The following is an 11,562-nucleotide window of genomic DNA, read 5'->3' as shown; positions in this document are numbered from 1 at the left end:
CACACACACACACACACGGAGCTGACTGTCTCTGCTGTTATTTTCGTTAAGGAGTGTGCACGTACAGCATGCGCGCCTCGTGCACGAGCCTACTATTGAAGCTGCCGTTACGCTTTGGGCCTGAGGGGGCGATCACGAGCATAAAAATTCAAAACTCCGTAAAATCCCTTTAAATGATCTAGTTTACACTCATGACAACTCTGAGGGGGGTGAATTTTTTTCTCACTCTTCTGTCCCAGCGGGACAGGGGAGCTCATTCCTGGTCCAGAGCCGGCCCGCAGCAGCAAGCCACAGGCTGCAGCAGGTGATGGCGGGGCAGAGGAGCTGAAACCTGGGCCGGATCCAGTACGCAACGGCGCGCAACAGGCTCCGGCAGGTGATGGCTGTGTGCTTTTAATTCCCAGTGGGGCAGGGGAGCTCATTCCTGGTCCAGAGCCGGCCCGCAGCAGCGCGGTACAGCCTACATAATTAAGTCATTCCAGAGGATAAGTCGCAGGACCGGCCAGACTATGAAAAAAGTGTGACTTATAGTCCGGAAAATACGGTAATAAGGTAAAACCCAGTGCATTTAACATAATGCTGCATTTTTGGAAATGGGTTGAAATATGTTGGTATACATGTTGGTAGAGCTGGGTTCCGACTATCGGTATGGTCCCCTCCCCTCAACTGCAGCTCGGCGCATCTCTGATCGCCGCGGCGCTTGTCTGCTGCGTGGGCTGCCGGCTTGTGGAGCTCTCGGATGGAAACCGATGTTGTCCACCCGGTTCTCCCAGGCGGGGCGCATCTCTGATCGCAGCGGCGACAGTGGATCTCTTTACTATAACACAGATTATTATTACCACAAACCAGCAAATGTAAGACTGAATTTACACTTTAGAATTCCTGAAATTAGCTTTGTTTTGCTTTTCATGTAGCTGCTTATTGTCATCGGGGTTGTTGAGGTAGAAAACGTGTATTTTATCATTTAGATTAGCTGCTTCGGTTAAGTACGTTTGCAATTTGCATATATTGGTAAACACCAAGCATGTTTTTGGAACAACTTTGCTGTTTGATGTGGTCGTGGACCTGGTACCGGGTATGTCACGTTCAATTAGCAGTGTGACGCATAAGAATGGTAATTTGGCATCCCCTAGTGGTGATATGTGGTTAGCGCTTCTGAAAACTGACTTGCAAAAATGAGCCCCACCCAAAAAGAAATTCACCAGCTGCCACATGCACACACCTGCACACACACACACATCCACATGTGCAAAAACTGATACACACACACACATATAAATGACAGGAGAACGCATGTCACCTCCTTCTCTGTGTCGGTGGCTTGGCTGACTTTGCCCAGCAGCTCAGTGTGGAGGTTCTGGTAGTGAGAGGCTCTCTGGCTCATGGAGTTCTGCAGGGAGAAGATCTCCTCCTGCGCTCTGCTCAGACGCTCCTGCAGCTGCTTGTTCAGGCTGATCTGCTTCCTGCTCTCAGCTTCCTTTAGCTGCAGCACTCGCAGCAGCTGCTGGTAGCCTTCGCCTAAAACCGGGTCAAACACACAGAAAACACAAAAACTCAGCTTACAACTGAAAACGATAGCATGATGTTTAGATGTAATAAAGTGTTAAAGCGCTGAGAATGTTTTTGTGTAGAAACATTCAATAATATCAGTAATGTTAACAGAACCACTCAGGTGAAGAGAGGGGCGGAGCTGTCAACTGACCACTACCTGGTGAGTTGGCTTCAATGGTGGGGGAGGAAGCCGGTCAGACCCGGCAGGCCCAAACGTTTTGTGAGGGTCTGCTGGGAACGTCTGGCAGTCTCCTGTCAGAAGGAGTTTTAATTCCCACCTCCGACAGAACTTCGAACGTGTCCCGAGGGAAGCGGGGAACCTTGAGTGCGAGTGGGCCACGTTCCGTGCTTCAGGCGGTTAGGAATGCTGTCCTATCAGGCCTTTTTGGCCTCTCAAAGGCAGCTGATGGATACCGGCAGTCCAAGCGAAATGCGGCTCGGGTGGTAGAGGAGGCAAAAGCCCAGACCATGAGACCATGGAGCAAGACTTCCGTATGGCTTAAGAGAAGATTCTGGTCCACCATCCGGCATCTCAGGAGGGGAAAGCAGTGCGCTACCAACACTATTTACAGTGTTGACGCCGTGCTGCTGACCTCTATTTGGAATGGTGTGGATCGGAGGACAGAATACTTTGAAGACCTCCTCAAACCCACCGGCGCGCCTTCCAGTGAGGAAGCAGAGTCTGGGGAATTTGAGTTGGACTCTCAAATATCTGGTGCCAAGGTCACCGAGGAGGTCAAGAAGCTCCTCTGTGGCAAGGCTCCAGGAGTGGATGAGATCCGCCTGGAGTTCCTTAAGGCTCTGGATGTTGTGAAGCTGTGTTGGCTGACGCGGCTCTGCAGTACTGCGTGGAAATTGGAACAGTCCCACTGGACTGGCAGACCGGGGTGGTGGTTCCCCTGTTTATAAAGGGGGGCCGCAGGGTGTGTTCCAACTACAGAGGGATCACACTCCTGAGCCTCCCTGGTAAGGTCTATTCAGGGTTCTGGAGAGGAGGGTCCGTCGGATTGTTGAACCTCAGATTCAGGAGGAGCAATGTGGTTTTGGTCCTGGCCGTGGAACACTGGACCAGCTCTATACCCTTAGGGGGGTCCTGGAGGGTGCGTGGGAATTTGCCCAACCAGTCTACATGTGTTTTGGGGATTTGGAGAAGGCGTTTGACCGCGTCCCTCGGGGGGGCCCTGTGGGGGGTACTCCGGGAGTATGGGGTACCAGGCCCTCTGATACGGGCTGTTAGGTCCCTGTATGACCGGTGCCAGAGCTTGGTCCGCGTTGCCGTTAGTAAGTCGGGCTCGTTCCCAGTGAGAGTTGGACTCCACCAAGGCTGCCCTTTGTCACCGATTCTGTTCATAACCTTTATGGAAAGGATTTCTAGGCCAGCCAAGGTGTGGAGGGCATCTGTTTCGGTGGCCTGAGGATCAGGTCTCTGCTTTTGCAGATGATGTGGTCCTGTTGGCTTCATCAGAACGTGATGTTCAGCTTTCGCTGGAGCGGTTCGCAACCGAGTGTGGAGCAGCTGGGATGAGCATCAGCTCCTCTAAATCTGACACCATGGTCTTGATTCAGAAAAGGGTAGAATGCCTTCTCCGGGTCAGGGATGAGGTCCTGCCCCAAGTGGAGGAGTTTAAGTATCTCGGGGTCTTGTTCACGAGTGAGGGAAAACTGGAGCGTGAGATCGATAGGTGGACTGGTGCTGCATCTGCAGTGATGCGGGCGTTGTACCGGTCTGTCGTGGTGAAGAGAGAGCTGAGTCAGAAGGCAAAGCTCTCGATTTACCGGTGGATCTACGTCCCAATCCTCACCTATGGTCATGAGCTTTGGGTAATGACCGAAAGAACGAGATCGCGGATACAAGTGGTCAAAATGAGTTTCCTCCGTAGGGTGGCCGGGCTCAGCCTTAGAGATAGGGTGAAGAGCTCAGACATTCGGGAGGGACTCGGAGTAGAACCGCTGCTCCTCCGGATCGAAAGGAGACAGTTGAGGTGGTTTGGGCATCTGGTCAGGATGCCTCCTGGACGCCTCCCTGGGGAGGTGTTTCGGGCACGTCCTGCCGGCAGGAGGCCCCTGGGTCGACCCAGGACACGTTGGAGAGGTTACGTCTCCAATCTGGTCCGGGAACGCCTTCGGGTCCTGCCGGAGGAGCTGGTGGAGGTGGCCGGGGAGAGGATGATGTTGGGATGGGATGCTGCCCCCGCGACCCGGACCCGGATAAGCGGAGGACGACGACGTAACCACTTACAAAACATGACATGTAAAAAAATGGTGAAAGTTTGCATTTCTCTGGTCGTCCAGTGTGACCGGCTCTGCTGCAGCTTTTTGATCCGTCTCTCGACCAAAGACCGCCTCCGACAGTCTACAAGCACGCTTAAAAACCTACGACTGCTGTCTGCCATCGACCAATGAAAACACACCTTTGGGACGCCAGAGCAGCAAGACTCCGCCTCTCTGAGCTTTGTTTTCAATTTATGTTTAAAATGTGGATTATAAACTACACACCAGTTTTATTTCTGTCAACAGCCCAAGTTAAACCGGAGTTTAAACGACGTTTTTAGACCTCCAGCTGAAATGTTTGATGCTGTGATCTGTGGGAGCTGAGAGGAGATGAGCGCACCAACATAAAAGATAAAACACAACAACATGAGATCCTTTAGCTGTTGGTGGAAATCTCACATATTTAACCCACGAGGATGGCTCAGTAGCGTTTTGCTGCGGATGGACAGCAGACGCTCCGCTCCGTGACAGCAGGTGTGGTGAGACGTCACGCAGTGGAGCTGCAGGCCATAGTGAGACCGCTGCTGGAGCAATCTGTGACAGATGGTTACTTCTCTGTAGTGCAGTGGATTCTCATGTATAAAGGAGGATGGTGAATGGCCAGCAGGCAGATCAGCTGTTCAGCTGGAAGACAGGAAAAGGAGACCCGCAGCCGGAGTCTGACGCCAAAGCGAGGGTTTTAAAGATGATCCTTCCTCTGTGGGGAAGATGAGCTGGGGCATGAGCGGACGCTAAAGAAGTGTTGACGGCCGAGCTGTGCTTTATGTTCAGCGTTGTTTTGGTTAGCGGTCGTGACGTTTGCTCTGGGAGAGGCACTGTGCTGCTGGAGCGAGACGTCGTACAGTTGGACTCAGATATCGTGTGCCGTGCAGTGTGCCACCTTTCTGGAGTTTCTCACGGCGTGACACAAACAATCCTGCACGACGGCCGAAACTGCACAGTGTGATACCGGCTTAAGTCATTAACAAACTCACTCAGGGCCCAAAAAAACAAACAAACAAACAAACGAATCGCCTCCATAAAGGCTCTGTCCATCATCAAGGATCAAATCATTTGTCCCATTGCCCAACCCTAAACCACACACATATGGGCCATTCCCATCTGTACCGGGTCGGCCCGGGCCGGGTAGCGTAGGTTGTTTACATATCTGGGTGGCCTGGTATTGTTCCGGGCCAACCAAGGCTCATTCTCACCTCTTCTCGAGGGGTACTGCTTCAGGCCGACCAGGGTCGACACACCCACTGCTGACAGCAAATTCACACCTTCCATTAGAGCAAGCCTCTGATTGGTGGGTAGAATCAGCCCACATGGGCTTAAGGCAAGGATGGGTGGAATCAACCGGACCAGGCTGGGGCCGACTGGGGCTACCCGGCCCGGGCCGACCCGGTACAGATGGGAATGGCCCATTGGATTCTCCTCCTACCTGGTTTCAGGTGCAGCAGATGTGCAGCTCCAGAGTGCTCCACAGGGGGCAGCATGCATGGGTTGGTGCACAGAGGGCCCTCAGGACCCTTAAGTGATAAAACAGCATCAGGTGACAGAAAGAGTGTGTTAAGTCACTGAAATTGGTTGCCTAGGCAACAGACAGGTTTGTGCAAAGAAAGTGTGTGTGTGTGTGTGCGCGCGTGCACACGTGTGTGTGCGTGTGTGTGCGTACGTGTGTGTGTGTGCGTGCGTGCGTGCGTGTGTGTGTGTGCGTGTGTGTGTGTGTGTGCGCGCGTGCACACGTGTGTGTGCGTGTGTGTGCGTACGTGTGTGTGCGCGTGTGTGTGTGTGTGTGTGTGTGTGCGTGCGTGCGTGCGTGCGTGTGTGTGTGTGTGCGTGCGTGTGTGTGCGTGTGTGTGCGCGTGCGTGTGTGTGCGCGCATGTGTGTGTGCGTGCGTGCGTGTGTGTGTGTGTGTGTGTGTGTGCGCACGCGTGCGTGTGTGTGTGTGTGTGTGTGTGCGCACGCGTGCGTGTGTGTGTGTGTGTGTGCGTGCGTGTGTGTGTGCGTGTGTGTGCGCGCATGTGTGTGCGTGCGTGCGTGTGCGCGCGTGCGTGTGTGCGCGTGCGTGTGTGTGTGTGTGCGTGCGCGTGTGTGTGTGTGTGCGTGCGTGTGCATGTGTGTGCGCGTGCGTGTGCGCGTGTGCGTGCGTGCGTGTGTGCGCACGCGTGCGTGTGTGTGTGTGTGTGTGTGTGTGTGTGTGTGAGTGAGAGATGGAGTCTACCTGTCGAAGGTGCAGCAAGGCTACTATGGCCTCCAGGTTGGCCAGCTCCGTCTGGCTCTGGTGAGCCTCTCTGAGGTTCTGGACCACCTTCTGCTCCTGGTTGCGGGTTAAAATGCGCAGCTCTTCCAGCTCCCTGCACTCTGCTCCTCGCGTCTGCAGCTGCAGCTGCAGCTGGGAGGCCCTCTCCTCAGCTTCATCAGATCGGACTTGGAGGTCAGCCGCTGTTGCTCTGACTTGATGCACCTCCTCCTGCAGCCGGCTGGAGACACAGGAGGAGGAGGAGGAAGAAATGATCTACAGATCATGAGGCGCTTTGCAAGAACAAAAATAAAAAGATTAAAAAATGATGAAAGACATCATAGAAATGGGAAAAGTAAAAAGTGTGATTCAAATGTGAAGAAAGGGAAGAAAAGGTCACCAGTGGACCCCGGGAAAGGCAGAATTGGTAGGAGGATCTGAACGTGAGAGGTCTGAGCAGGACGGCTGGTGAAGCAGCACAAGACCCAGAAGGTGACCTTTGTGGGTCAGGGTCGAAACTTCCTCATATTACCATCCTAACCCAGTGGGTACCTGATGGTCTGGCGCTGTTCTGCTCGCTCCCTTTCCAGGGTCTGCAGCTGCAGCTCACACTCAGCGAGGCTCTGCTTCAGCTTGTTTTCACTCTCTGTCACCTTGAAGCACACAACAAAAGTGCTCATCACCACCAACGGCCAGACCGCGTTAGCTCCTGATCAGGATGAATTCTTCAGTGGGCTCACCTGCTGGAGTCGAGCAGAAACAGTAGCTTTATGATCTTTGAAAGCTTCTTTGAGCTTCTCTGCATTTTGAAGAGCTTGGTTCCGTTGCTGCTCAGCTCTGAAGACGGGGTCAGATCAATCTGAGGTGAAACTTCAGCCAGTTCACTAAAAACAAACACTTTAACGATCACACGGGACAGCTAGGGACGGGAAACGCTGTCCTCATATTCGTGGGTGATAAATGATCCACCGGGCTAACATGGCAGTTAGCTTAGCGCGCTGATCAGGGATCACAGGGACACATCAGCTCATCTAGGTTTACAATCTGAGCAGAACCCTGACCCCCCAAAGAGCTTTACTCACTTTAGCAAAGGAATCTAGCGGTGTCCACAACACAGGTTCTGGGTGCTTCAGCCCGGCAGACCAAATTCTCTCATAACCAAAATAACCAAACATCCCCATGAGTCACTCCAGGAGGGATCAGCTGATTGGTGGCTTACATGTATGAATGGTCTCAAAAGATGTTCTACTATATGAATGAATGAATGAATGGATGGATGAATGAATGGATGGGTGAGTGAGTGAGTGAACGAACGGATGAATGAATGGATGACTGAGTGAGTGAATGAATGAACAAGTGAATGAATGAATGGATGGATGGATGGAGGAATGAATAAACTAATGAATGGATGAATGAATGAACGAGTGAATGAATGAATGAATCTATTGTGGTGCTCCAGTGTTCGTGTATACACGCTCGCGTGCACCGAACTGACGACGGAGATGGGGAGCCCGGCTGAGAGCAGCCCGTTTACTAGACGATGGCTTTAGGGGTCGTGAACAGGGACGCACCTTAACAAGGTAAATAATAATCAACCTCTCTCCCTGGGTCATCATTATGGGATGTCCGTCCCGTTCCCGTGTGGTCTATAGTAAACCAGGAGTGGACTGGATCACCTCTTTCCAAACGTGGTTCTGTCATCCAGTTCTTGTCTGAGTGTTGCCACGACGACATCACTGTTGGCCGCTGCTTCCTGGCAACACGCTGCCCTCAGCTCTGCTGCCCTACAAGCATGCAGACACACGTCAGCAGAAACAAACCCTGTTTGAAGACTGCTGTGAAGCATCAGAAGAGGCTCAGAACACACACCAGCCACCAACCTTCTCACAGATCTAACAGTCGTGAAATGACCTTTGTGCTAATTCTGTTAGCTCAGAGTGTGATGAACATGATGTTTAGCTACTGACGCGTCATCTTTTAGCTCCATATCTGTACAGCAAAGAGTTAAAAGCCAAGGATGTCTGATACAATCACTATCAGCCAATTCTATCATTAAATCGTGATATTATTGGTATCAGTTTTTACTCTTTCATTAAAAAGCACATTAAACTCCTCAGCGTCACCTCCCAACCAAAGGTAATGGTCTCCACCCCGTTGGACGTGCCTGGAAAACCTCACCAGGGAGGCATCCTGACCAGATGCCCGAGCCACCTCAACTGGTTCCTCTCGATGTGGAGGAGCAGCGGGTCTACTCCGAGCCCCTCCCGGATGACCGAGCTTCTCACCCTATATCTAAGGGAGAGCCCGGCCACTCTTTGGAGAAAACTCATTTCGGCCGCTTGCATCCGAGGTCTCGTTCTTTCGGTCACTACCCAAAGCTCGTGACCATAGGTGAGGGTAGGAACGTAGGTCCACCGGTAAATCGAGAGCCTCGCCTTCTGACTCAGCTCTCTCTCCACCACGACAGACCGGTACAATAAAACATAAAACTAATTTTGAACAAATATAAAAAGATAGGTGACTCAGAACTTCCTGACCTGTCAGGAAACAGGTTTGTTAGATCTACTAAACTAGTAGATCACGACTAGTCAGAGGTGTGAGGTTACTTTAGGTCGCTGGTCACAGCCTCCAGCTCTGCTTCCAGCTGACGAATCCGTTCACTCATGGCTGCCGAGCTGCTGTGAACCCCCATCCTAGAGCCTCGGAGACGCACCTGTAAAAAGTCAATACACTTTTCACTGAATGCTAGATGAAGCCACAGTAGCTCAACAGGTTGAGCGGGTGGTCCAGTAATCAGAAGGTTGCAGGTTCGATCCCAGCTCCGGACAGAGAATTCTGCCGTTGTGTCCTTGGGCAAGACACGTAACCCCCCTTGCCTGCTGGTGGTGGTCGGAGGGACCGGTGGCACCAGTGCTCGGCAGCCTCGCCTCTGTCAGTGCGCCCCAGGGCAGCTGTGGCTACATCGTAGCTCATCACCATCAGTGTGTGAATGTGTGTGTGAATGGATGAATGATACACTGTAGTGTAAAGTGCTCTGGAGTCCTTACTCTGAGAGGCGCTATACAAGTGCGGGTCATTTATCATTAATTACTTTTCTTTGCTTGTGTAGAGATACGCGTCTTACCTGGGACCTGAAGACAGCTGGGTCGTAAAGCAAAGCCTCCGGGTCGCTGAGCATCTCCTCATCCTGCGTGATCAGACAGGCGTTCTCCTGTCGCACACAAGCTACCTTCTTCCTGGTGGACACACACCCCGTCTCTCCTGGCTGGGAAAGGAGCGAAGCAGGCGGAACACGAGGAGAAACAAGAGTGTTATGGAAATTTTATGTTTATTAATTCTTAATCATTGATTCAATCAACTGAATGTAATATGTATGGAGTGCCCTATGCCTCCCTGCATGCCCACTTATTCAGACACACCCACACCCGCCCCTCCCTCCCTCTCTCTCTGTGTATAAATAAAGTCTGAACAGATGTTCGGGGCATTTTGCCTCGTGCATATGCCACAGTTAAAACTGTTTGACTTGTCTGCTCGTTGTCTCCTTTTCTCTTCACTATAGGACATGGGGTTAGGGATACTGGTATCGGTATCGGTGCAGATACCGATACGATACTGGTATCGGTAAAAGTTAACCGATACCAATGCAGTTGCTTGAAAATGGCTTCACTGTAACTTGTCATTTCTGTTCACCTAATATTTTAGTTTTGTGATGATTTTTATTCATGTATTTTACTTTTTATCTACCTCACAGTCTTTTCCTGTCGAGAGCAGAGAAGAAAATAAAATCTGTATTCCAAATCATTGTATTTTTTCATGTGGTAGAAGTATCAGTATCGGTAATCGGTATCGACGAGTATTCAAATCAAAGTATCGGTATCGTATCGGTTTGGAAAAAAGTGGTATCGTTGCATCCCTACATGGGGTTATTGATAAACATATCGATAAAATCCATGGCAAAGAGTGTCAATCTGAGATGTTTGAACATGTCGGGATGGAGCTGAACCTGTGGCTCCTCTCATTTTAAAACGGTCACGACTATGGGTAGTGCTTATATTAAAATCAGAAGTCATGATAGGTCTAGACATCTTCTCCACCATCTAGAGGAAAGAAGGATTTTTTTTTATGTAGCACCTCTCTAAACAATAAAAACTAGAAAATTCCTGAAGACATTTTAAAAGGGACCTGCCAGCTGGCAGAGCAGCAGGTCCCTTAATTATGCAAATTTAGAGTGGCACAGAATCAGAATGAAAAGAAAAATCTGTGTAATTTGCTAATAAATTTGCCATCATAAATGGAAACACTTAGAAAAGTAAAAGCACGCCTCCTACGGCCGAGTCGCTCGTTTGGACGCGTGACTTGTGGGGCAGCACGCTGCCTTTCGAGCCCCATTAACGTCCGCGGAAGACTAATAATAAAGGAGATTAATGTCCAAAAACTCCCCAGGTGCATAACAATAAGGCACCTGACTGCTGCAGCAGCAGGTCCCTTAAATATGGGAGATGAGATATCAAATAAAAATAGAAATGAAGAAAGTAAACATGGGAACCCAACAAAACCTAAAAGAGCTGACAGAAACAGCAGCATGAAGAGAAGGTTGTGAGGAAGGATCAGCAAAAGGTCACGCAGCAGGCGCTGCACCCAGTGGGCTTTGGTCACTGGACCTCAGGGACCTGCTGGGAGTGTAGGGACTGGAGCAGTGCAACAAGTGCAGCATAATGACCTGAAATGTTCACTGGTACATGTCTGTGATTACAAGAATGACTTCAGCAGCTCTTTCAGAACAAAAACTGTATTTTTCTTGTCTTCAGTCTGATTTTGTTTTATTTTTGATTGACACTTAAAGAATAATGGCAAAATGCCACAAAGACATTTAAACTGTATACCATGTACACACGTACATATAAGGTTGATGATTTTATCTAACTGTAACGTAGAAGATTCATTAGGTTTTTCATGCCTGGAGGGACTTTGTGGGCGTTTCATGCTGTTACCTTGGAGCTGGGGGTCAGTGACCCCAGACTGCCAGCACAACAAGCGCGACTCTGAGCCATGAGGGCACCCTGCCTGAAGGTGCAGTAAGCTCAGGACGTCCTCTGCTGCTCCACAGCCCCCACCATCGGGAAGAAGGTCAGACAGACATCACGTCACAGTGGAGCTGTAGCTGGTGTCAGTTAGCTCACCTCCGGTTCAGTCCCACTCCTTAACATATCCTCTTCTTGAACATCAGGAGAAAAACTCGAACACGACGAATTTTAGCTGATGTTGTCTATTGACTAGTTCAGCACAAGTTGGCTGTTTCCTGTTTGCGGCTGAATTAGCCACTGGTGACAAACAAGCTAACCTAGCAACCTTTTGTACAACATGTAAACAAAAAAGCTAACTGGATCAACAGGTGCTTTGTTACTAATTGTTGTTCCTGAAAGAAAAGCTACAGAACGAGAGAGAAAATAAGTTTATAATTAATTTGAGGAAATAAGTCGACTGTTCTGATCCTAAGAACGCTCAAAGCTTAAAT

At 50.4% G+C, this 11,562-nt stretch overlaps 1 protein-coding gene across 7 annotated transcripts in view; it reads right to left on the bottom strand.

Annotated features, from left to right (window-relative positions):
• scinlb (scinderin like b) overlaps positions 1 to 11,342 on the bottom strand; it is a 97,098-nt gene extending 85,756 nt beyond the window's left edge. For 6 of the 7 annotated variants that reach the window (XR_011515536.1, XR_011515535.1, XM_070541824.1 and 3 more), the window contains exons 1-9: positions 11,039 to 11,258; positions 9,172 to 9,312; positions 8,654 to 8,760; positions 7,724 to 7,831; positions 6,788 to 6,884; positions 6,600 to 6,700; positions 6,030 to 6,288; positions 5,246 to 5,333; positions 1,301 to 1,518 (exon numbers count right to left, since the gene is read on the bottom strand). Coding sequence is in view for 5 of the 7 variants with exons in the window: in XM_070541824.1 (XP_070397925.1) it covers positions 1,301 to 1,518; positions 5,246 to 5,333; positions 6,030 to 6,288; positions 6,600 to 6,700; positions 6,788 to 6,884; positions 7,724 to 7,831; positions 8,654 to 8,760; positions 9,172 to 9,312; positions 11,039 to 11,098 (1,179 nt within the window). In the remaining 2 variants the exon portion in view is untranslated. Of the gene's footprint in view, positions 1 to 1,300; positions 1,519 to 5,245; positions 5,334 to 6,029; positions 6,289 to 6,599; positions 6,701 to 6,787; positions 6,885 to 7,723; positions 7,832 to 8,653; positions 8,761 to 9,171; positions 9,313 to 11,038 lie in introns of all 7 variants that reach the window. The other variant, XM_054734006.2, reaches the window with a different exon arrangement.
• Positions 11,343 to 11,562: the final 220 nt, after the last annotated feature.

The sequence above is a fragment of the Nothobranchius furzeri genome, chromosome 11, assembly GCF_043380555.1.
Source record: "Nothobranchius furzeri strain GRZ-AD chromosome 11, NfurGRZ-RIMD1, whole genome shotgun sequence".
Classification (NCBI taxonomy): domain Eukaryota; kingdom Metazoa; phylum Chordata; class Actinopteri; order Cyprinodontiformes; family Nothobranchiidae; genus Nothobranchius; species Nothobranchius furzeri.
The sequence above is the reverse complement of the archived record's forward strand: the minus strand, read 5'-3'. Positions and strand labels throughout refer to the sequence as shown.